The following is a 27081-nucleotide window of genomic DNA, read 5'->3' on the forward strand; positions in this document are numbered from 1 at the left end:
CATCCTCTTTCTAGCACTCTGCCCTACGTCCTTAAAGAAGTGAGGCAATATAAACACCCTGGCCACCAGCAAGAAGAGGATTTTGAAATAGGCAGGGATTTGAGGCTCCCAGAGCCAACCACATTCTCCTGCTATTTCCTTCTTTCTAAATTTCTGTTTACCCCGTGACGCCCACTGATCATTAATTATGCCAAACACAAAACTAAGAGGCCCATTCTATATTACAATTATAAAAAACCTGTACATGGCTACAGCACTCATAAAATTCCCCAAAAAGAGAGGACAAATAATTAGGGATGACTGCTCTGTGAGGTTCAGAGGGCATTTCGTTTAGCATGAATGTAGAAGATGAACATAAAAATCAAAAAAGTATGGTCCATAAAGTGTCCTTGACACAAAATTAGCAGATAGAAAACACTCTGAAATTAGCTACTGCCAAATATACCCATGCTTGTTGCATGCTGCTTATACTGGTGTCACACTGAGGGGAAGCCTCACATAAACTCCATGAGGCCGGGAATGTTTTCACTGCTATATCCTCAGTGTGTAGAACAATGTCTGAACTGAGGCAACTCGATAAACATTTGTTGAACAAATGAATGAATTTCTTCACCTCCTTTCTCTGGAATTCCTCATAGCCTCTTATCTCTTCCCCTCCTATATTTATCCCACATTTTCCAAATCTCTAAACTCTTCTCCCAGATCTTTAGTCCTTCCCCTTCTTCTTTCAGCAGAACCATGTTTAAAACAAACAAAAACATTTTTACTGGGTATATGTGTATTTCTAGTTAGCTGAGAAATGGAAACAATGAAAAGAGAAAACATATGGTAAATGCAGAGTACATTCAATTCTTATCAAATGCAGACAGATACATAATGAAATCATAGCAGCTGTGTTTATTTCATAATTTAGGCATTTGGAAAAAAAGTGCCATGTGTTTATTTTAATGTCACTTGATGTCAAGTTTAAAACATGAGTTTGTCTACATGTTTTACCTCTTTTCCTAGAGAATCTTTTAATATTTAAATATAACCTATATCCCTAATTCCCAGCCATCACCACATTATCAATCTGGGTGGAGGTGAGGGGTGAGGGGGTGGAAATCCCTCATAAACTGTGTGTTGACAGAATGCTCTAAAATATATTCTAACTAATAAAGTTGGAAAATAAATTTGGCAGCAACAATCTAAGCTTTGTTGTATTTCATAAAAAGATCTACATTTAAAGGAAATAAAAACATCACATGTGCAATAGCACACAGAGTTGCTATGGTAACAGACTACATTTTTTATATTTACTCTTCAATTGTAGTACATATGAACTATTACAACCAAATAATGTCAACATCCATTTCCTCCTGATCATATAGAGGTCTCTGGAATAAGTTGTACTTACAGTTCAAAGAATCCTCATTTTTTTAACCAATCTTCTTCTGTCTTTTCTAGAAATCATAATTAAAATACATATAATAATGATTAGTATTTGCCATTGGGATTAGGTTTGCACCATCATTTAACTCCCATAGGGACACTCTCCAAATGAGAAAAAACATAATAAACATAAATGTCAGTTTAAACATTTAAATTATTGCTGTGTGCGTGTGTGTATGCGTGTGTGTGTGTGTGTGTGTGTGTGTGTGTGTGTGTATGTTTAGGTAGGAAAAGGTCTCCATGGGAATGAGGAGAAATATGTAGAAAAATGTATTTGGTTTTACTACCTGAGCACACAAACAAATCTACTTTTCCCACAGCTGTGTTTATATGAACAGTTAAGAAATACCTACTATCCTGAACTATATAATTCTATGTTTCACTAAACCTTGATTTTACTATTTATTTCAAAATGTACCTCTGGCATTGCCTTTGGGCACATATAAGTCACTATCAACTAATGTAAACAGAATACCAGCCACCCTCTCCTCATTACATTACACAGAGTACTGGATTTTCCAGAGTTTCTGTTACCTTTCTAACCTTCCCAACCAGTCCTCCTCCAGCTACCTGGAAAATTAACAGCCTGTCAGAACCATCATGGACCACCAGAACATACCAATAATGAGGTGCTTCCAAGTCACGTAAATATGAATCTAATTTGTAGCTGTTACTTTATTATAACAAGATAAGATTGAGGGCTGGACAGGAGAAAAAGATGTAAAGAAGAATAAATGACTCTCCTAAAACGGGGACCTCAGTCACCCACAGTTGGCCCTTATACCAGCCTACACTACAACAAAGTTAGGGAATTAAATGCAACTTTCTGTTTGGGACTAACTGAAAGAAACATGCATAGATTATCCACCCATCCACATACATTCTTTCTCTAATTTAATACAATGGATGTAGCTCTTCATGTTACATTTGATGGAACAGGTTTTCTTTTTTCTTTTTTTTTAAGAAACTAGTTAGAGGGCATTATGCTAAGTGAAATAAGTCAGACAGAGAAAGACAAACATTATATGATATTGCATATGTGAAATCTAAAAATATAACAAACTAGTGAATAAAACAAAAAAGAAGCAGACTCAGATATAGGGAACAAACTAGTGATTATGGGAGGCGGGGGCAATATAGGGGTGGGTAAGTGGGAGGTACAAACTATTGGGTATAAGCTAGGCTTAAGAATGTATTGTACAACACAGGGAATATAACCAATATTTTATAATAACTGTAAATGGAAAGTAACCTTTAAAAATTGTATTAAAAATTTAAAAATCAATAAAAAAAGAAACCAGTTAGAGAAGGTCTGCTTTGAAAGCCATAAAAATATACCTCTACTGACGTCTTCCACTGCAAACAGATCATCTTCAGTGTCTTCCAGTCAAGAGGAACCACACAGTCGTCGGGCAACAAAGATTCTGTTAAAAAAAAAAAAAAAAGAACAAATTTCATCTCTAATGTCACACATATTTTTACCCTAAATATGAAGACATACAAACATGATATCTAGACTACCATAATGATAAAAGCCTGGTTTTGAAGATATTTCAGTGATAGCTAAAGCAGGAGTTAGTCTCTCTCAGATCTCTGTTAGTAAACACTATCCAGACTCAATAAAAATGCTTATGTATATATGTAAAGTGATATGTATCATAGTTCATATTCTCATGTAAGTACAAATATATACACATCAGTAGCTTCAAGTGGTACTGTCACAGGGCATAAAATTTAGGTAGACATCCTTTCCTGTGACATGTATAAAACACTGCAAGTACAGCAAGTTTAGTTTTCTTGCAAATTGCTCCTTCCACGTAAGAGTGTCTGGGAGAAAAAATCTTTACAATTATGATGCTCATAAGCAAGTCCAGACATTGATTTATACCTATCAGCCATACCAAACCACGGAAAATATTTTTCCTATACTCGCATATCCCCAGCAACATGGGTAGTTTGGTTTCTTCAGGCCTATGTATGACTCTACTATATAATCCCACTGTGCCTGCAGAGCTCCTAATAATAGAATTCATTTGAGTTCCCTGTTTTATTTACAAGGTCATAGATACACCAGAGCTTTGCATGTCCAACCTAGGTAAACGAATTAGTTTACAGCCTCCACTTCCAGTTTTCTCCTTTCCTTTTTTAAGCATACACCATTTCCAAATGCAAAATTCTTTCCCTGTTTTTCTTTTAAGTCATATTTGTATAAGCACTGCTTATAATTCACTTCCATTTGGAGCCATCCCAGACAAAACCATAACCCCATATTCTCTTCAACAATCCCTTTAGCACAGCTAACCTCACTCATAAAATATTCATAAGCTTCTCATTTATATTTTCTATATGCAATAATTTTGTTTTGTGTTAGTCTTGTCTCCCCATTTAGAAGGTAAGCTACTTGATGAATGAGGTCTATTTCCTCTAAAAAGCTTTCCAAAGCTTAATTAATGGATGCTGGATCATTATTGTTGATTATGATAGTATTGTGCATTCAAAGGAGGAGGTTTAGAATCTTTTCCCACTAGTGCCTTCATGCTTTCTGGTGCCAATCTAAGGCAGTGATTGTTAATATTTTGGGGTCATGGACATCCCTGAGAAGCTGTTAAAATCTATGGACTTTCTCCCAGAAAAATGGCACAAAATGCCACAAAGAATTTTGCATATGACTTCAGAATATGGACTTTGGACTAATATTCCCAGCTTAAAATGACTTCCATTATCTTTTTAAATTCTCCAAAGCAAATACAGTTTAATTTTTTAAATTGGTATGTTTCTTTGGTGCATCTAGGAGGACAGAAAATTGCAGCAGTTACGATGTGATTATTCACAAAGTTTGCAAAAATGATAAACATGATGCCAGAACAGGTTGATAGTTGTGACTCCTCTGACTCTGAGACTTAGCTAATCTTGGGTCTGAGCTGAGTGGACCAAGCTTGTCCAGAACAGCAGAAGTTTAGGAGCAAAGTAAAAAACACTGGAAATCAAGCTGTTAGAGAACCCCAGTCTCCCTGGTAAGTACAGAAGAAAAAGAATATCACGAAGATACAGGATGCAGGGACTGGAGCTTTACTTCTTGGCTCTTACAGCTTCTGTCCCCAAAGAAGGGGACACATGCAATTGCATGAAGTCATTAACACGTGCAATTGACTTACAGATAAGGAAAAGTTGGGATATGTGCCTCATTTCCTCTTTAAGATATTTAGCATCTTGCACAGGCATACTATTTAGCAGAAATTTACTTAGAATTTTACTTACAATATTAAAAAATCATATTTTCGTTTTTAATTCACAGGTAGATTTTTCACTTCCAAAAACAACAATCTTAAGAGCCCAAAGGAACTTTTCAAGTCAACCAGTCAGACTCCTTCCTAACCTTCTTTTCAGTACCCTTCTCAGTTCTTAAAAATTAAATTCAACTGATTTCAGATATTTTTTTCATCACTTAATCTTCATTGTCCCCCTTTTACTATTCTCATATCTATGAGCTATAATGTGAATGAGAAAGGAAAGGGCCATGTGCCAAACAAGGGAAATGCAGAAAGCAGAAAGATTTTTCTTAAAGAAAGCAGTACATCTCTATTTGTTACATAATCACTGTTTGCCTGTCTCATTCTTCATTCTTCCCACTGTCTGTTGAAACTGAGAGTCCAAGTATTCAACATGCTCAAAGACATTTCAGACGACTGGCTGTGGAGGTGGGGTATGGGGCATGACTCCACCGAGCACCATTTGCTACGTGTCCTCCACTTCCACCGCCGAAAAGTATCACAACATCAATTAACTGCATGAAATCACTAACATGAGGTAGAAACACTGCAAAAATTACTCACATATGTTAAACTGGACTTTTTATTTGTAGCAAATAAACTCAATTTACCCACTGGAACTCCAGGAGATCCAAAAAGCTTTACTAGTTGAAAGGCAAACTCTTGTGATAATGGTAGCTCAAGGGAATCATAGTAGTCAGTGCTTGTTACATCTTGGTTATCCTCTGTTTGTGAGAACTGTAATGGTTTAGGTTCTTCCCATGTCTCTAGCTTTTCACCAAAACTTTCATTTAAAAAGTGAAGATCATTAGTGACCCTAAAAGAGTACAAAGTATCAGGTGGGCTACTTAAAATTTCTGAAGAAGTGAACCTTACATCATTTAGTTTATCATCTACTCTCCTCTGAGAGTTGGAAGTCAAAAACGGTTTCTTGCTTGTAAAAGATATCTTCCAAAAGCTAGATGTATATTGTAGCATAAGAGAAGGAATGGGGCTTTTGTAAAAATACACAGAGTGCCTTAGTCTATTAAATAGCAGGTAATGAGAATAAAATTGTCCACCAACATTTAGAAGAGAATCTTTGACAATGTCAAAGTAAAACCATGATGGATGATGATTGAAGGTCATAATGTTTTGCTTATTCTCTTCTTCATTATTTATTTCTGAAATTACATCTTTTTTTTCTTCCAAAATAATTTTTATTCCATGGCTTTCTGTTAACAATTCACATTCCCCCATTTCTTTTACATTGATATGACTCTGTCCCAGTAAGTTAAAGTTTGGTGCCAAACTGAAAATCCTTTTCTGCCTCCTTTTTTTATTCTTTGTTGAGTGTAAGGCATTCTTTAGGCTATCCAGCTTAAGGAAGTGGCTTCCAAAGATATTTGTCTCTGTTTCTATGATTGAATCTATATTCTCAGTTGGAGGTGACAAACCTTCATTTTCTATCGATAGCTTCTCTTCTATCAATGTTTCAGGACTGTTTCCTGGTCCTGATGCTCCTTCAGAAGGAGAGATCAATTTAATCAATTGTCTCCTGTTGTCAGGATGAGCCAGTTTTTGCCATCTATCTCTCTTTGGTCTCTGTTCACATATAAACTTATTAGGTCCCTCAGGCCAGCTACCAAAATAGGGTTGTCTATCAGAGCCCAACTGTAATTCTTCATCAGAGAAATCATTGGAGAAAAAAGCCCAGTAATTATTTTTAGATGTATTTACTCCTTGTTCTTTTCTTAAAACTTTATCTGAAGTTCTGGATCCATATTGATGGTACAGACTTGTTTCATTCAGGAGACTCTTATCTACCATCTCTTTCTTCTGCATAAATGAGCGTGGGGTTTCAACAAATCGGTCTTGGATGTGTAATGCCATGATATCCCTACTTTCTATATGCTTTTCTATCTTTGTGCCAGGGCAGTCATCACTTGCTACATAGGGGAGATTTTGAGTCACTGTTGAATAAGCAACAGAGCTTTCATTTGGCATCAATGACAAATTTAGAAACAAGTCATCATCTTCCTTGGGGAGGAAATTCTTTGGTGTATTGTCCAACTCAACTACAGACATAACATGTGGCAAACTGTTTTCAAAATTTATGTTTTCCTGTCTCTCATCTTTATGGACATTCACAAAATCTCCTACTTCATTTCTCAGATCACCCGTTAAGGAATACTCTGATTCTCTTTTGGTCTCTTCTAAGTCTTCCTCTTCATTCTGAGATGGGTCCTGATCTTCTGGTGTAAGATAACTTAAGGTTTCAAATGAGTTTTCCTCCATGATTTTACTATGACTGTTCTGCTTTTTGTTTCTTTTTCTGTTTCTCTTCTTGGCTTTGCCGAACCTGTGCCCAGTTTTCTTCAAATCTCTTTCTCTGAAACATAAAAGAATTAAGAAATTCATAACTTACTTATATAACATTATAAACTAAAATATTATACTCAATGTGCAGATATACAAATCATTAGTATAAGAGATTCTAAAGTGTGTGTCCACTTTGAACTATATTTTAAAAATCACCTTTGAAAGAGATATGCTTTAATCCTCTAAATGATTGGGTTGGCCAAAAAGTTTGTTTTCAGGTTTTCCATAACATAGAAAAACCCAAACGAACTTTTTGGCCAACCTGATAAAAGTGAATACACTTTGAGAAACTTACAACTCATTTTCACATACTCATTTCATAAACCAATAACTTTATGAAAGCCTAATATTTTCCCTAAGATACTTTATATATATATATATATTACCAATAAACAACTTGGTTATCCCAACATCTTGAATTTTGAAAAGTGAAAAGTGACGGGTATAGTGTAAATGGCACCGCTTTAATGGCTCAAATAGCTAGATTTTCTCTAGACGTAAAAACTTTGGCAATTAAGTTGCTCCATCAAACTGTAAAGAACAGTTGATAATGAGCAGCCAAGTTCAGTATTGGGATGATATGCTTCCAACTGCCTAGTGAGCAGTGGTTCTAAACCAGAGGCTCTACCACTACTTTGTGGGGTGTGTGGAAATGTGTGAAGGCATTTCTGGTGGTCTCAATGACTGGAAATGTGTTACTGGCACTTGGTACTGGGGCCAGGGGTGTTAACCATCCTGCAATGCCAGGGACAATTCCACAGTGAAAAGTTATCCCACCCAAACGAGCAATAATGCTCTCATCAAGCACACTAAAAGTTCACGGTGCCCCTTAATTGAAGGCAATCTTTGATCCTGAGAGAAAAAGGAGGATTTAGGAAATTTTCTAATTTCGGATATAAAGGTTTAGTTATCTTCTCTTCCACAATGTACAGATGGAAACATAGTAAAATGTAGTAGAGGAAGGACAATAGATACAGCTGAGGAAAAAAATCCAGGGTAGAGGAATAGGAAAATAAACACTTAAACAAACGCCGAAGCAGAAAGAGATAACAGAAAAGAGAAGTTGGTCAATTGGCTGGGCATTGGACAAAAGAACTTATTAAAACTGCCCCAGGGCTTCCCTGGTGGCACAGTGGTTGAGAATCTGCCTGCTAATGCAGGGGACACGGGTTCGAGCCCTGGTCTGGGAGGATCCATCCCATATGCCGCGGAGCAACTAGGCCCGTGACCCACAACTACTGAGCCTGCGTGTCTGCAGCCCGTGCTCCGCAACAAGAGAGGCCACAATAGTGAGAGGCCTGCGCACTGCGATGAAGAGTGGCCCCCACTTGCCACAACTAGAGAAAGCCCTCGCACAGAAACAAAGACCCAACACAGCAAAAATAAATAAATAAATTACTAAACTCCTACCCCCAACATCTTCTTTAAAAAAAAAAAAAAAAAGAAAAGAAAATTGCCCCAGCCTCTGGCCTGGTTTATTCCATCCCATGCTGCTGGGCAATTTTCAATAGTCAGGACCCCTGAATACCTTGTTCTTTGTCAACTAATTGCTGCTGCCCTTGTTTATATATCCCTGGATGTTGGTTTAGAAAGAACATTAAGGTTGTAAATCAACTACACTTCAATTAAAAATTAAATTTAAAAATTTTTTTAAAAAGAAGAACATTAAGAAACAGTAAATTACTGAGAAGCAGTTAAGATGGTATCTATAAAAAGAATATCGAGTAAAGAATGTCAACTTTGGCAGTAACTCTCCTTCATGGTCAGTTCTATCTGACTCCAATGAAAGGTCTAGTTGAAGTCTAAAGTGCAGTCACAGTTATAAAATGCATACTGCAGACTAGTCTGTCATCCTAAAAACAAACTCCACTCTCTTCACCCAAACATGAACCATCCTGTTGCAGGGAAAGGAGGAAAAGAATAAGCTGAATTTGTTGTTGCTTTATTTGTTGGCCTAAATGGTAAAATACTAAGGACTTAAGACTCACTCCAGGATTGGTGACTCTGTGGACTTGAATGCACTTAATGTGCAGCCACTGTCCCTTTAAACAGCTCTCTAGTGCACAAGGAAGGAGAACTCTAATCTATGGAAATGGGGTTCCTAGATATGGTTCATCATAAAAGTGTTTATAGCTCCTTATGCCACCAGGAATTACAAGGTTCACAATGCTACTTTGAAAATTGGCTTTAAAAAAAAAAACTATTTAGTGCACACTCACTATATGTTAAGATTATTTAATTGCTTTACATGTACTAACTTACCTAATCTTCACAATAACCATATGTGGTAAGGCAAATGCTAGTTTTACCCCCAACTCAAAAAGGCAACTGAAACAAAGAGAAGCTGAAGAATCTTCCCAACTACAGTCACAATATAAAGCAGCATGGAGGTTCTTCAAAAAATTAAAAATAGAACCACCATATGATCTTGCAATTCCACTTCTGGGGATATATGCAAAGGAAATAAAAACACTAACTCAAAAAGGTATCTGTACCCCATGTTCACAGAAGCATTATTTGCAATAGCCAAAACATGGAAACAAGTGCCCATCAATGGATGAATGGATAAAGAAGTTGTGGTATATATATACAATGGACTATTATTCAGCCATATAAAATGAGGAAATTCTACCATTTGTGACAACATGGATGAAACTTTAAGGCATTATGGTATGTGAAATCAGTCAGACAGAGAAAGCCAAATACTGTATGATCTCACTTATATTTGGCATCTAAAACAAAATGAACAAAAAAACTCATAGAAAAAGAGAATATATTTGTGGTTACCCGAGGCGGGGGTTGGGATAAGGGGGAATTGGAGGAATGTGGCCAAAAGGTACAAACTTACAGTTATTAGATAAATAAGTATTAGGGATTTAACGTATAACACAATGACTATAGTTAACACTGCTGTATGGTATTTAGGAAAGTTGTTAAGAGAGTAGATCCTAGGAGTTCTTACCACTGGAGAAAAACGTTTTTCTTTTATTTTTATTGTATCTATAAGAATTGATGGATGTTAACTAAACCTATTGTGGTAATCATTTCACAATGTATGTAAATGAAACCATCATAGTGTATAGCTTAAATTTACACAGTGATATATGTCGATTATTTCTCAATAAAACTGGAAAAAAAGAAAAAAGAAGAATTTGCCCAGGGTCACATGGCTACTGGCACAATTCAGACCAAGACTGACTGGCTTTAGAGTCTATACTCTTTAACCATTATACAAAATTGCCTCTCAACTAAAAAGGAGAATTTTACACTTCCCTTCTTTTTCTTCCTCCTCTCATCTTCAAATTCCTCTTCCTCCTCTCATCTTCAAATTCTCACATGTGCACAAACACAGAGATGTTTATGCTGGCAAGAGTTGAGTCCTTTTGAGGGAAGCAGCTCTTGGGCCCTGACTCCTACTATCACTACCCTAATAGTGTCTTGAGACTTTTTTCTTTTTCTCTCTCTCCCTCTGTATGAAAGCAAACAAGGAATAACACCAGAAAGTGAGAGAAGGTAGTGTGGAACAGGACTCATCTCCCTAATTGAACTTTATGTCAAGGTTTTATATGACCAACGGGAAGGCCAGGGTAGGTGGCCTATTAACTTAGGCCAATGGACACAAGGGGCTCCTCCTGAAGTTAACTCATTTGTCAAGGGATAGAGGTAGTGAAGAGTGATCACATTATGGATATATTTTGAAGGAAAGACAAGCAGGAACTGAAAACAAATTGGTTAGAGTATGAGAAAAAGATAATAATCAAGCATGAGTGCAAAGATTTTGGCCTGAACAATCAGAGGGATGAAGTAGCCATTTGCTGATACACAGAAGCCTGTACAAGGTAGGGGTTTGGAGAGAGCGCTGCTAAATCAATTGCCTCAAAGTTCAGCTCAGAGTCTTAACCAGTAAATTAATCTGTCCCTATAGCAGAATTTAGAAAGTAGAAAAGATGAGGGCTTCTCTAACACTCCTCAAGGGTTCCTATGTTTTTTAAATGGATTACAATCTGATAGCTACTTTGAGAAAGGACCTGCCAGTGATGAAAACTCATGATGCCTGCAGAGAATTTAACATGGATCATGAAAGAACGAGGTGGCTTAAAAAATAACTATTAGAATCTAGGAGATCACGCAATTTATTAAGGCAGTTTGCTAAAAGAGTTAATCAAAGAAGTCTTAAGGCTTGGAATTTCAATTAAAAATACAATACAATGCCAAGAAGTATGAAAATCCGAAGACTAACTTTATAAGGAAGTGTGTCAGAGACTTTTTCTAGTTCTGCACCATGGAAGCTCTATATAGTGACCACACTTGTTCTGGTACTTGGAACAGGACTTCTGGAAAGAAAAAACAAAGCAGTAACAGGGACTTGTGAAGCACTTGGGAGATAAGAGAAGTGATGGTGGTGACAACTTCTGTGAGAATGTATACATTGGATGTGCCTAATCAATAGATGTATTTATGTATTTATAAAGTGTGAAAGGCTCATCAAACCTATGTCTCACTCATGCTGATTCACTTAGGGGTGAATGGCACCATTAAAAGAGAAGAAGCATCACTAAATGTAAGTTAGTCATGGAGAAGAAACCAGAAGAGATGGACGCATGGGCTGTAGCTTTAGAAAAGAAAGGAAGAAATAAGGAAAGAACGAATGGTAACATATCTCTGATTAATAAGATTTTGCTTTTTAGATAATGGTTTAGAATCCAAGCTCCTGGGTTCAGAGGGAGTGCACTTTTTAAGAATTAGAAAGGTAGTGTTGCTAAGAGACAAGCTAACCTGACCAAGTGAACTGTGACCTGAAGACAAAGGTGAGAGAACATCCAGATAAAGCCAAAATTGACTGCTATGGATAAAAAAAAATATATATATATATATATATATATATATATATATATATATAGTTATTGCTTAATGTTCTTCATCAGGAAAATAATTAAGGGAGCCAGAAACGTTATTTCTTATTGCAGAGGCCTATACACTAATTCATGAAGCATGGGCAATACATGAAGTAAAACTCAATTAAAATAACAGATTATAAAAGAGAGGTCTCACAGCTTTATGGAATGACTGTGGTTGAAATAATCCAGGCCTAGGTCCTCTTGGTTCAGTAATAAGCTAGTAGTAGGATCTTGGGCAAATCAGGTCTCCCTTCTGAAATGGAGATAACACCACCTTCTTGCAGAGTTGTAAAGATTAATATAGATGCCCTTAAATGACCTCTACCTAACCAATGACAAATTCTTTCCATCGCCTCTGTAGAGTAGAATAACTAATGCCAATGACATACAAAATGCTTGCAGCTAGATGGCTGCTCTCTAGTACAACTACACATTTCTGCTCCCATTATTTAGGGCTGCATATTTACAAGCAGTCAGGTGAGTTTTTCCCAAGTCTGTTTATACTTATCATAATGGTACTATAATTTTATAGTTTGATTAAACATTATGTCAATCAGTAGAATATGAGTACAAGAAAGAAAGTTTCTATAAAAATTAAATTGAAGTAAGTGACTCAATAAAGATAAAGTACTAAAAGACTGTTATCAAATTAGGTTTAGTCAGGATAACCATGAAGTTTACTTAAAAGTCATAAAAACCTATAAGATTTCTTTGGGTTCTCCAATTTTCAACAACAGAAACTAGAAATTCCTTAAACCTACACAGTATGGTCAATTAATCTACGACAAAAGAGGCAAGGATATACAATGGAGAAAAACAACAGTCTCTTCAATAAGTGGTGCTGGGAAAACCAGACAGCCACATGTAAAAGAATGAAATTAGAACACTCTCTAACACCACATACAAAAATAAATTCCAAATGGATTAAAGACCTAAATGTAAGACTGGAAACCATAAAACTCCTAAAGGAAAACATAGGCAGAACACTCTTTGACATAAATTGTAGCAATATGTTTTTGGATCTGTCTCCTAAAGCAAAGGAAATAAAAGCAAAAAGAAACAAATGGGACCTAATTAAACTTAAAAGCTTTTGCTCAGCAAAGGAAACTGTCGACAAAGCCGAAAGATAATACTCAATGGGAGAAAATATTTGCAAATGATATGACTGATAAGGGGTTAATATCCAACTTATATAAGCAGCTCATACAACTCAATATCAAGAAAAAAAAAAAAAACCCAAACAACTCGATTTAAAAATGGGCAGAAGAGTGCTTCCCTGGTGGCGCAGTGGTTGAGAGTCCGCCTGCCGATGCAGGGGACACGGGTTCGTGCCCCGGTCCGGGAAGATCCCACATGCCGCGGAGTGGCTGGGCCCGTGAGCCATGGCCGCTGAGCCTGCGTGTCTGGAGCCTGCGCTCCGCAACAGGAGAAGCCACAACAGTGAGAGGCCCGCAAACCGCCAAAAAAAAAAAAAAAAAAAAAAAAAAAAAAAAAATGGGCAGAAGAACTGAATAGACATTTTTTCAAAGAGAACATGCAGATGGCCAACAGGCACCTGAAAAGAGGCTCAACATTGCTAATCATCAGGGAAATGCAAATCAAAACCACAATGATGTATCAACTCACACCTGTCAGAATGGCTACCATCAAAAAGAACACAAATAACCAATGATGGAAAGGATGTGGAAAAAAGGGAACTCCGGTACACTGTTGGTGGGAATGCAAATCGGTACAGCCACCATGGAAAACAGTATGAAGGTTTCTCAAAAAACTAAAACTAGAACTACCACATTATCCAGCAATTCCACTCCTGGGTATATATCCAAAAAAATAAAAACTCTGATTTGAAAAGATACATGCACCCTAATGTTTGTGGCAGCATTATTTACAATTGCCAAGATATGGAAGCAATCTAAATGTCCATCAACAGACGAATGGATAAAGAAAATGTGCCATACACACACACACACACACACACACACACACAATGGAATACTACTCAGCCATAAAAAAAATGAAATTTTGCCATTTGTAGCAACATGGATGGATTTGGAGGGTATCATGCTAAGTGACATAAGTCAGACAGAGAAAGACAAAACTGTATGATATCACTTACATGTGGAATCTAAAAAATAAAACAAACTAGTGAATATAACAAAAAGAAGCAGACTCAAGATATAGAGAACCAACTAAAGGTTACCAGTAGGGAGAGGGAAGGGGGAGTGGTTGACAGTCCACCTGCCAATGCAGGGGACACGGGTTCGTGCCCCGGTCCGGGAAGATCCCACATGCCGTGGAGCGGCTAGGCCCGTGAGCCATGGCCGCTGAGCCTGCACGTCCAGAGCCTGTGCTCCGCAACGGGAGAGGCCACAATAGTGAGAGGCCCGTGTACCGCAAAAAACCAAACAAACAAAAATAAAAAATAAAAAAGACAATATTAACTTAGTAAAAAGGCAACCAACAGAAGAGAAAATATTTGCAAATCATATAACTGATAAAAGATTAATATCCAGAATATACAGAGAATTCCTAAAGCTCAACAACAAAGAAACAAAAAACAATTGGATTTAAAAAAAGAGCAAAGGCGCTATTTAAAATATCCAAGACATGGAAGCAACCAAAATGTCGATCAACAGATGAATGAATAAAGAAGATGTGTGTGTGTGTGTGTGTGTGTGTGTGTGTGTGTACACACACAATGGAATATTAGTCATAAAAGAGTGAAACAGTGCCATTTGGAGCAATATGGATGGACCTAGAGATTATCATTATTGAGTCAAGTCAGTCAGAGAAAGACATCATATGATATCACTTATAAGTGGAATCTAAAAATATCATACAAATGAACTTATTTACAAGACAGAAATTGACTCACAGACATAGAAAACAAACTTATGGTTACCAAATGGAAAGGGCAGGGATAAATTAGGAATTTGGGATTAACAGATACATACCACTGTATACAAAATAGGTAAACAACAAGAACCTACTGTATAACACAGGGAGCTATATTTAATATCTTTTTTTTTTTTTTTTTTTTGCGGTACACGGGCCTCTCACTGCTGTAGCCTCTCCCGTTGCGGAGCACAGGCTCTGGATGCGCAGGCTCAGCGGCCATGGATCACAGGCCTAGCCGCTCCGCGGCATGTGGGATCCTCCCGGACCGGGGCACGAACCCGCGTCCCCTGCATCGGCAGGCGGACCCCCAACCACTGCGCCACCAGCGAAGCCCCTGGCTGTGAGATTTTTGACTTTAAAGCAAAATGACCTATTGATTCAATGCAATAAAATGACATTATTTTATTCACAGGTTAACCATTAAAACATTTAATGAAAATATATGGCTTGGGACTCCCCTGGTGGTCCAATGGTTAAGACTCCATGCTTCTACTGCACGGGGCACGGGTTCAATCCCTGGTTGGGGAACTAAGATCCCACATCCAGCATGCCACAATGTGGCCAAAAAAAAAATTAAATTATATTTTAAAAAGAAAATATATGGCTTGCTTTCTTTACTTCCTTTGTTCCTACTTTCATACTGTTTTTATTTTGCTTGTTTGCTTTTGAAAGTGGTAAACACAATTATTATTCTTGTCAAGTAAGATTAAGGTCATTTTTTTTCATCCACAAAAGAAAAGATGAAGAAAAGTTCTCAAAGTAAAGGAACAACTGCTGGAAAGGAAAGCAAACTAGATTTTAAAAGATGTTCAGAACTTCTCACAAAGAAAAGACCAGGCCCAAACGGCTTCAATGGGCTTCTTTAAATGTTCTATCAACTACATAAGGAAGAAAAAACACCAATTCTTCACAAACTCTTCAAAAAAACAGAAGAAGAAAGAACACAACCCAGCTCATTCTATAAGGCTGGCACCACTCTGATGCCGAAAGCAAATGAAGACATCACAAGATAAGAAAACTACCGACCAATACAACTTATGGATATAGATGCAAAAAACTAAAAACAAAACAAAACATAAACTAACAAACTGAATCCAGCAACATATAAAAAGGATTATACATCATGACGAAGTGGGATGTATCCCAGGAATGCAAGGTTGGTTTAACATCCAAAAATCAACTAGTGTAATACACCGTATCAATAGGATAAAGTACAAAGACCACAGGATCATCTCAATTGATACAGATAAAGCATTTGACAAAATCCAACATTCTTTTGTAACAGAAACACTTAACAATCAGGAACAGAAGGAAACATCCTGAACTTGATATTGGATATCTATGAAAAACCACAGCTAACACCATACTTACTGGTGAAAGACTGAATGTTTCACCCTAAAATCAGAAAAAAGACAGGATGTCTGTTCTCACCATACCTATTTAACATTGTACTAGAGGCACTAGCCAGCACAATCTGGCAAGAAAATGAAATAAAGAGGACACAGATTGGAAAGAAAGAAGTAAAACTACCTCTATTTGCAGATATGATTGTATATATAGAAAATCCTAAGGAATTTAAGGAAAATCCTAAAAAACAAATAAACTACCTCAGCAATGTTTCAAGGTATGAGGTCAATATACAAAAATCAATTGTATTTCTATACATTAGCAGTGTACATTCTGAAAATTAACAAAATTCCATTTACAATATCATCAAAAAGAATTAAATATTTAGGAATAAATTTAACAAAAGCAGCACAAGACTTGTACTCTGAAGACTACAAAACATTACTGAAAGAAATTAAAGAAGACTAAATAAATGGAAATACATCCTATGTTCATGGATCAGAAAATACAGTATTGTTAAGATGGCAATACTCCCCAAACTGATCTACAGATTCAATGCAGTCCTTGTCAAAGTCTCACCAGCCTTTTTTGTAGAAATTGGAAAATTGATCCTAAAATTAATATAGAAATTCCAGGGACCCAGGATAGCCTTAACAATCTTGAAAAAGAACAAAACCGGAGGACTCATACGCCCTAATTTCAAAATCTGCTATAAAGCTATAGCAATCAAGGCTGTGTAGTGTTGGCATAAAGATAAACACAGAGGTCAATGGAACAGAATTGAGGGTTCAGAAATAAACCCTTATATCTATGGCCAATTTATTTTTGATAAGTAGTTCAATGGGGAAAGAGGAGTCTTTTCAACAAATGGTGGACAATTGGATATCCATACACAAAAGAATCAAGTTGCACCTTACCTCACACCATAAACAAAATTTAACTCAAAATAAATCAAAGAGCTAAATATAAGAGCTAAAACCATAAAAATTCTATTAGAAAATATAGGTGTAAATCTTCATTATCTTGAACTAAGCAGTGAATTTTTAGAGAACACCAAAATCACAAGCAACCAAATAGAAAAGTATACAAACTGAACTTAATTAAAATTAAAAAGTTTTGTGCTTCAAATGATATCATCAAGAAAGTGAAAAAAAGACAATCCACAGAATGGGAGAAAATATTTGCAAATTATATATCTGATAAGAAATTTGTACCCAGAATACATAAATAACTCTTACAACTCAATAATATAAAGACAAATCCAAATTTTAAAATGGGCACAGGATCAGAATAGACCTTTCTCCAAAGAAGATACGAAAATGACCAATAAGCACATGAAAAGATGCTCAATCTCATTAGACATCAAGGAAATGCAAAATCAAAACCACAGTGAAATACCATTTTACACCCAGTAGGAGGCCTATAATACAAAAAAGGGACAATAACAGGTGTGGGTAATAACGTGGAGAAATTGGAACTCAAGAAAATGTCTAAATTATGTACCCCATCTGCAGTGACAAAAGTATGTTTTAAGGACTTCCCCGGTGGCGCAGCAGTTAAGCATCCACCTGCCAATGCAGGGGACACAGGTTCGAGCCCTGGTCTGGGAAGATCCCACATAACCACGGAGCAACTAACCCCATGCACCACAACTACTGAAACTTGTGCACCTAGAGCCCATGCTCTGCAACAAAGAGAAGCCGCTGCAGTAAGAAGCCCATGCACCACAACAAAGAGTAGCCCCCGCTCGCCGCAACTAGAGAAAGCCTGCACACAGCAACGAAGACCCAACGCAGCCAAAAATAAATAAATTTATAAAAAAATTTGAATATAAACCTTTTTTATATCCAATCAGTAATTACAGTTACAACTAAAGTTAATGTAAGTCATTATTTTAATTAAAAATTTAAAAGTAAAAGATAAAATATTCAGATAATAAATTTGAATTAATACAGTAGGAAATATCATTCAGGAAAATAAGATTGAGGTTGTGAAAATGCTCACAACATATTGAAGTGAAAAAAAAAACAAACCTGAAATAGAAAACAGCAATAATGGCTCATGTTTCCTATACACTTGCTATGGGGGCAGATATTTGTTAAGTCATACATATATAAAATTTCATTTAATCCTTACTAAAAACAACTTACGATCTGTTAAATTGTCCCCATTTAATAAATAAAGAAACTGAGGCTTAGAAACTTGCCCAGTTCTCATAATTAAAAATATGTGAAGTTAGACTTAAACTCAAGTTTCTCGGATTCCAAAGCTTATGTTTTCAACCATTATGCTATACAGCTGTCAAAATTGTAAATCTCAGAATAATAGAGGTCTGATGTATTTGTATATTTACATGTTTTAAAATATGCACATATATAGACTTAAAAACACAGGAATATGCAAAATATTAATGGTGGTGAACTATGGGGGTTGATTCCTTTGTGATTTTCTGTGTGTCCAGAATTTCCTACACTGAAGGTGTACTATTTTTTAATAGAAAAATAAATAAATAAATAAAGGCTTTCTTCAGTAAACAAATTAGGCAAAACAAAGAAAAAATACATATAAATGTGTTTTCCCAACATTTAAGCTTCACTCTAGAATAATAAATACACTTATGGATTTATTGAACATTAGCTTTGATTAATGAACATATACTTAACCCCCACACACACACAAAAAAGCCTGTGTGCAAATTCAGTTCTAGCTAGTAAGACTCAGCAGTTATTGTTAACACCCACTTTCTAAAAAAAGCTTTTGTATTATCTGGTGACTTCTCTACATTTTCAACAGTCATGAACAAGAATAATTCCAATTCAAACTACAGTATAGCGTATTGCATTAATTTTCCTATTTCTATCATGTGAGCTCTCAAGATTGCACTTTGAAATAATAACGCTTTAAATTTATTACTGCCAATAATAACTGCAAGTTCTCAAAATTAAAATCTAGTTTATTCTTAAGTATATTGATTTCATTATGCCCACCCTTAGTCAAATTTTTTAAAAAAGTATAGAGAAAAAGCAGCATATATTTTAAGATATATTAGATAAAAATCACCCTTTTCCTGAAAGTTAACTTCCCCAAGGGAAGTAGTTCATTTCCAAATCTTCTAACACGTTTTCAAGTAAATTCTCATTACTGCAAAGAGATTGCTTCAAATACAAAAAAGCCTTTTTATTTTCCCTTGACAAGATCACACTGCTGTGTGCATAAAATCCATGATTAAAAAGGCAAATGAGTTCAATATTCTAACACATTAACTCCAATTCTATCAATTACATTTCTTCTCTCTATTACAAGTCTAATTTAATTGCCGAGATTTGGACAACTCTAATTCTTTTTTTCTTTTTCAATTCTAATTCTTTTTAAAAAATACTTGCAGTTCATTTTCACTGCTAAGAAACAATAATTTACACTAACAGCATTACTTCACAAATACCCACTATTCACTAAGAAAAATAGTTGGCTAAATATAATTTATTTGTTATGTGGTCATATAATTAACACTAAAATACTTTGGCTTGGATTTTATGTTGTTCCAAAATTCTCTTAATAGCTGTTTAAACCAAAATTAGGAAAACTAAGGCGCTTAGATGGCACTTCTCAGGTAAGGCCCATCCTGCCCCCTATATTTAAAATTGCAACCATGCCTCCCTCTGCACCCTCAACACATGCACCCTTACCCTGAGCCAGGCACTACTTATTCTCTTTCTCTCCTTAGCACTTATCACCAGCTAACATACCGTATGATTGACTTGTCTTTGACTTCTTGTGAAGTTTTGTCCATTTTGCTCCCAGCTTATCCCCCAGTACCTAGAACAGTGCCTGTGACTTAGAGGTGCTGTTGAGTGAGTAATTTTACCACTAGGTTAACGGTGGAAGCTGTTGCTTTTCTCTGAGTCACATATTCGTGACTTAGACAATTTGTGGGAAATGCAATGTTTAATTCTGTAACTAGAGTAAATCCTCATTTTTCACCCTGCTTAGAGCAGGAAAACACTTTCTCCAGTGGCCTCAACTGCGACATATTAATGCTTCCATGGTTGAAGAGAAGCCTGTGTCCCTAAGACAGTGGCTCAGAACCTGAAAATACAAAACAAACCCAGGAAGAGAGAATTATAGGTCTGGAATTTTGCAGGGAAAAGGGTCAGGGTGCTGCTTTTTCTTTTTGATATTCTTTGAGTCCCAAATGACTCTTCTTACTCAGTTATTAATCATAAATCATATCAACATTCTTCCTCATTGTGCTTACTATACATGCTTTACATGTATTACCTTATTTAATCTTCATAACAACCCTATGAGATAGATAATATTAACAATCCCAATTTACAGATAGAGACACTGAGATTTAAGTATTTTCCCCAAACATCTGGTGGGTGGCAGAGGTCTCTAGCATTTAAAGTTTGCATTCTTAAACACTATGCAGTACTGCTCCCCCCACTCATCATGACAAATTACATGGTCATGAATTACAAGAATTCATAGATCCCAACATCACTATTATTACCTGACTAATCCTGCTCATGTTATCCTAAGCACAGACCAAATATAAAAAGGGGAGACAATTTCTGTGGATATGGAATAATTTCTAGTAATTTGAAATTATTAACAATTTCTCTTGACTGACTAGTCATGTCAAAGTAATTTCAGGCTACAAAGCAGCTAAGCCAATAATCAACAGGGAAAAAGTAAAACTAACAAACAAAACCCCCAGAAGTTAACAACAATAACAACAAAAAAACTGCATAAAGTGTCATTAACCTACTAGAAGTCCTTCCTAATTGAAACGGTCATTCATTATGGAATTTGCATACATGGAAAAAAGAAATATTACTTTGTAAAAGAAGTCTTTTCACATATCCCCCCAAAAGGTCTACCTCTGACAGATTTGAAAAGCAATGAATTAAATACTAAAACAAAATGACTTTCTGAAAACTACAGGAAAAGAGAAATGTATTATGAAGCGTGTTTCATTTTACTTCTTGTCCTAAGCCTGAAATGAGATTTGTGATATCAAGGCACAATCTCATATGTACATTATGCCTACTGCCTTATTTAGCACTTTCAAAAGATGTTACTTTAAACTCCCAAAACACAAAGATAAATTTTCAAAAATTATTTTTCCTACATGTATTCTATAATTGTTTAAGCTCAACATGTCTGTTTTCTTATCAGAAATTAATATGATTAAAGTAAGAACTCATTAGTATACTATGCTCGAAAAGGAAGCTAACACCCTTTCAAATCACAAACTTAGGGGGCTTCCCTGGTGGCACAGTGGTTAAGAATCCGCCTGCCAATGCAGGGGACACGGGTTCGAGCCCTGGTCCAGGAAGATCCCACATGCCGCGGAGCAACTAAGCCCACGTGCCACAACTACTGACCCTGTGCTCTAGAGCCCATGAGCCACAACTACTGGGCCCACGTGCCACAACTACTGAAGACCATGTGCCTAGAGCCCATGCTCTGCAACGAGAAGCCACCGCAATGAGAACCCTGCAGGCACCGCAACGAACTGTAGCCCCTGCTTGCCGAAATTAGAGAAAGCCCGAGCGCAGCACTGAAGACCCAATGCAGCCAAAAATAAATAAATTTTTTTTTTAAATCACAAACTTACACCTACTTAGTGAATCCCATTAGTACCAGGCACTATTAAGAAAGCCCTGGGGCTTCCCTGGTGGCACAGTGGTTGAGAATCTGCCTGCTAATGCAGGGGACACGGGTTCGAGCCCTGGTCTGGGAGGATCCCACATGCCGCGGAGCAACTAGGCCCGTGAGCCACAACTACTGAGCCTGCGCGTCTGGAGCCTGTGCTCCGCAACAAGAGAGGCCGTGATAGTGAGAGGCCCGCGCACGGCGATGAAGAGTGGCCCCCGCTTGCCACAACTAGAGAAAGCCCTCGCACAGAAACGAAGACCCAACACAGCAAAAATAAATTAATTAATAAACTCCTACCCCCAACATCTTCTTAAAAAAAAAAAAAAGAGAGCCCTAATCTGCTACAACTTTCCAAGTTAACATGCTTAACACATTTAAAGGTCACAGCTGATGGGAAAGTTTCCATCCTAACTGTGTACATTTCTGTATCATCTGGAATATGCACCACTTAGGTAATTAAAAACTAAATAAAAAATATTTTAAAGGAAAAAAAAAGTTGAATAGGCTCTAGAGATCTGCTGTACAACGTCATGCCTATATATAATACTGTATTGTACACTTGAAAATCTGTTAAGAGGGTAGATCTCCTGTTAAATGTTCTTACCACAATAAAATACTTTAAAAAATAAAAAATAAATTAAAAGTCACAGCTGTTGTTTTAAAACGAATACAGTAACTACATTCAAAAATCTTTTCAAACATGAAATTAAGAAAAAAGTATCATGCCCTCTAAGAATTAAAAAACTTTCCAAAACGGGTTGGTCTCATAAGTACAAATTTAAAATTTCATACATTTAAAATTGTGGATTTATTTTTAGGCCCATCATTTATGCAAATAGAAAGCACTGACAAAAAGCAACAAAATGTGTGCATTTTTGTAGCCCTAATTTTCTAGCAAAAACCATACACAACTTAGCCATTTGACAGACATCAATAATTCCATTCACTGGAAAATGGTTGATGCCCCTAGATGTTTTTAACAAACTTCTGCCTTCCACATGTTGTCACTGTAAATAAGTTACCATTACTATACTGATCTATAGTTACACCTTAAATGACTTAAAATGTGTAGGAGCTACTCTTTTAAACTACCCCACTGTAGTAAAGCTTTTCAAGTTCTTTTACCTGCACTTTATAGTGTTTCTGTATCCTCAAATGTCTTCAGGCTATCAGATCTATATTACTCTCTCTAGGACTGCCCCAACTTTACTACCACCTGCTACTGCTAAAATATCTGTGGTAGGGAAACAATTAAAATAGCCTCATTTGGGTTTTGTACAAAAAAAAAAAATGTAAATTGCCTCAGAAACAGACTTTTGAAAGGTACTGCATAAGGACTTGGTGTGTGTAGAGAGCATGTGACATCTACGTTAGCAAATCAGGAAACCCTTTCTTAAATCTTTTGAGATTTTAGCCATGTTCCATCATTCATGAAGAAATGACTACTGAATGAGTGAACTGTTCCTGTATTTGTGTTTGGAGTGAAAAAGCATCTGGCACAAAATCTGGAACACAGTAGAGCCTCAATTAATGTAAATATGTATCATGTGTATGTACGTGTGCATGTGTGTGTTTCACAGACACAAAAGGAGCCGGAAGGATGCATACAAAGCTGTCTAAGTAGATTACGAAGGGCATTAGGAATAAAAAGGACTGTGACTGTTGTTTCACCTCCTGTATGAATTTTAGGTCAGGCTTGAATTATTTAATGTATAATTTATATCCAAGTTTGTGTATCCAAAAAAACAGTGCAAGCACAACAGATCATTTCCACACTGTGTACTTTGGATGACTGTCCTCATTGCATACCTGTCAGTCACATGTGACTGAGTTCTTTCTTACTGAACAGCTCAGAAGGAGCAGCTCCCACCTGTGAAAGCTGTACAGCATACTAACCACTGCTTTTTCCTCCTTCATGTCAATAGCTCAGTAGCATGGTTTCAAGTCATGCTTCAGAGTACACCGATAAATCTTTTACTTTCCTGCCTGCAGTTGTCCCTTGTTTCATGACATACTATCGCTTAAGAGGACCCTGGCATATATGGTGCCAGTGGAGTTGCAGACTGTACAACCTTTGTGATTGGCTGGCTGCATTCCTGTACCTCACCAATGACTTTATTTTTTCCATTTAGTATTATGTTCCAAAGGAGAAACTGTCTAAAAAGTTGAATCTGTAAGTGGGTTCAAGTCTACGGCCATAAAGGTCAGACAATGCCACTCTTCTGTAGACTTCTGGATTTTTTTTAAGAGATGATTGACTTCCAGGCAGCATACAGCTTGACTTCTTTGATTCAGTTTTCACTTCTCTATCCTGTGCATCACTGTGTTGCGCATGTAGGACTGGGTTAACTTTAGGGTGTGTAAAAGTGAGGAAAACCTTACCTATGTACAGTACATTCATGTTTTAAATTGGTACATGACCTGGGTCTTACTTAGGCTTTTATTATCAGCCAATATCCCTACAATCATTCAACAAAATAGTTTACAAAGAACTCAGATGCCAAGCATTGCTGAGTTCGGTAAGTGCCCCATCCCTACCCCCAAATTACAGCAAAGTCTCTTGTCAAGGTTTCTTATTAAAATGTTAAACATAGTCAAGCAAGTCCTAAAACTGAGCCTATCTTCAATGATGCTTTATGCTGTTTTTGATATATAAATTCAGTAGGAAACCAACTTTCATATAACCGCCTTAGAATCTCTGTGAATTTTTCTGGGTAGCCAATTTGCAACTGCCAAGGATTCACTTACTGATAAACTACTGAAACATTACAAGCTAATATTAGTCACCATAAATACTTACTGGGATGATTTTTGGTAAAGGAAAGAAATGACTGAAAGCCAGGAGTGCTGGATGCTAGTTCTAGTTTTTCCACTGAATTTAGGTGGTAAGTTATTTCACCTCCTAGGACCTTAATTTCCTCTTTCATAAAATGTGAGATTTGAGCTAGATGTCCTATAAATCCCTTTTAGCCCTAACAACCCATTTTTTAAAACATGTTAAATATTCTGCCAAAAATATGTATAATGTTTGTTATTTTTTGCAGAATCCACAGTATGCCATAAATAGCATCTCATTAATATTCACAGTATTCATGAGAAAACAAAGAGACATTTATCTTTATATGTAATATCTGAGTCATGAACTGGGACAGCAACTTGTAATGGGTCACAAAACTGTAGTATGAGGAACTTCCCTGGTAGTCCAGTGGTTAAGACTCTGTGCTTCCACTGGAGGGTGCGAGGGGGGTTCGATCCTTGGTCGGGGAACTGAGATCCCACATGCCTTGGGGTTCAGCCAAAACAAAACAAAACTGTAGTATGAAAACAATGATTCTAATTTCTTGATAGTGACTGTAGTATTCTATTCACTACACTATCTTTGTAGCTGTTTTGTTATACTTAGAAGCAATGTGTTTTAACCCTTCTCACACCCAATCAGCCATCTCTAATGTACTCAAACCTACCCTGCTCAATTTCTTACTGCTTGAAGTCTCCACAGCATTCTCCTTCTCCTTTAATCCTACCAGAATAATTATCAGTGATACTTTCTCATCTGTTTCCGACATACACATTTTAGATTTCCAGGTACAGTATTTGTCTCATTTTCTGCATAATTTCTATTAATTTTCTATATAAATGTCAACTACATACAGAAAGATGTGTCACACCATCTCTACATTCATCAATATAAAGGCTTGGAGCTTGTACCTTTATACATATACATACCCAACACTTCAAAGAATTAAGTAGTTGAAAAGGATGCCAGAGATTCTATGTACTGTGTGCTATGATGGTTTTGGAATTTTCCTCTCTCTGTGGCTTTTCTCACATTCCCTTCTAGGACTCCCAAGCTCTTCAGCCTTGGAAACAATGAATGAAATTGGTCTTCCAAGTTCTCCAAAGACGTTGGCTTGAACACTCCTGCATTTTTCCACTCCTGGCTTCCTTGAGAAGAATATCCTGCCTTAGCTGTGGTCTATCACTAACCTGTCTGACCAGAACCTCAACCAAATCTATTTGCTCTCACCTCCCCGCACAAATTTTCAGGCTTGTCCCTAAAATGGGCAGCCACAGAGACACATCTACCACTAATTCAACGTGTACAAGTGAGACGCCACACTCTACTCCTTGTATCCAGGAAAGTAGGGGTGCAAATTCTAGTCTCCAACCAATGCCAGCAAATAGCAGAGCTGAGAAAAGTGCTACTGACCTAATACTTGGTACTCTTGTTTCAGTCTGAGACTTTACCTATCCCAGAGGAGAATTAAAGGAAAACTGGAGAAACCGTACAATTTTCTTATACTTGTAAAGATTGCCATGAGTCTCAGACCTCAAAGGGCTGAAGTAATCAGTCAGTGTGCTTCTGTGGCCACACACAGTTTGTTAAAATACTTAAATTCTTCTGCGTCATTTAGCATATAGTATCCTGAGCTCCCTCCTAATTCATAGTCCAACCCCTTCGCCAGACCCTCCCTGCCACCTCCCACTGACCATCAAGTAACAGGTTAAGGACTTGGCACCCAAAAGGACCCATAGGTTTCCTCTCTAGCATAGTAACCAGTCTCAATTATGACTGGTTGGTGCATATGTAATTAACTCCCCCCAAATCGTGCCTTTTGAACACTGCCATTGGCTCTCTTCAGGGACTCCCAAGGGCTAGCCTGTGCTTTGCCTGCCTTTCCTACCCCTGGGAAACTCAAATGGGTCTTGACAAGGAACAGACCGCCATTAGCCACCTCAGCAATCAGCCAGCCAGCTCCTGTTCCTTCATGTCCCCTCTGCCGGAGCTGGCCTGGAACACAGTGGCAGATGAGCTATCAGTAGTAGTGGCAATGACACCCCAGCAAGCAAACACCTGGTGGGGCCCTTCTGAGCCCTTGACCAAAAGGCTGCGACCACTCACCATCGATTCCCCAGAGTTGCCCTCATCTGGTTACTTGTGGGAACTGCAGCTACCGCAGGGTTTTGACTGAGACAGCTAGGAAGACAGCAAATGTGCCAGCTAGCTGACTGGCCCACCACAACAACCATTACATAATTTGCACATTATCCCTGCAAAAAGGCCTATGCAACCAGGCTACCTCTGCTTTTTGCCCACCCTGCTGACATATCTGAGACTCAGCCCTGGTGAGGAAGACAAAGACACTTGTTGACTGTGCCAAGGGGTGGGTCTGACATGCCACTAAATTCCTCAAATTCTGACTGCACATTCA

General features: G+C 37.1%; 1 protein-coding gene across 9 annotated transcripts in view; it reads right to left on the minus strand.

Annotated features, from left to right (window-relative positions):
* The window catches only part of N4BP2L2 (NEDD4 binding protein 2 like 2), a 60826-nt gene that overhangs the window by 1016 nt on the left and 32729 nt on the right, over nt 1-27081 (minus strand). For 4 of the 9 annotated variants that reach the window (XM_033843578.2, XM_073795025.1, XM_019936764.3 and 1 more), the window contains 3 exons: nt 5312-7071; nt 2770-2855; nt 1397-1442 (listed from right to left, as the gene is read on the minus strand). In XM_033843578.2, the coding sequence (XP_033699469.1) occupies nt 1419-1442; nt 2770-2855; nt 5312-7071 (1870 nt within the window). In that variant the 3' untranslated portion in view covers nt 1397-1418. Of the gene's footprint in view, nt 1-1396; nt 1443-2769; nt 2856-5264; nt 7072-27081 lie in introns of those variants that run through there. The other 5 variants (XR_012327575.1, XR_012327576.1, XR_002176675.3 and 2 more) reach the window with 4 other exon arrangements.

Source organism: Tursiops truncatus, chromosome 18 (assembly GCF_011762595.2).
Source record: "Tursiops truncatus isolate mTurTru1 chromosome 18, mTurTru1.mat.Y, whole genome shotgun sequence".
In the NCBI taxonomy this organism is placed as follows: domain Eukaryota; kingdom Metazoa; phylum Chordata; class Mammalia; order Artiodactyla; family Delphinidae; genus Tursiops; species Tursiops truncatus.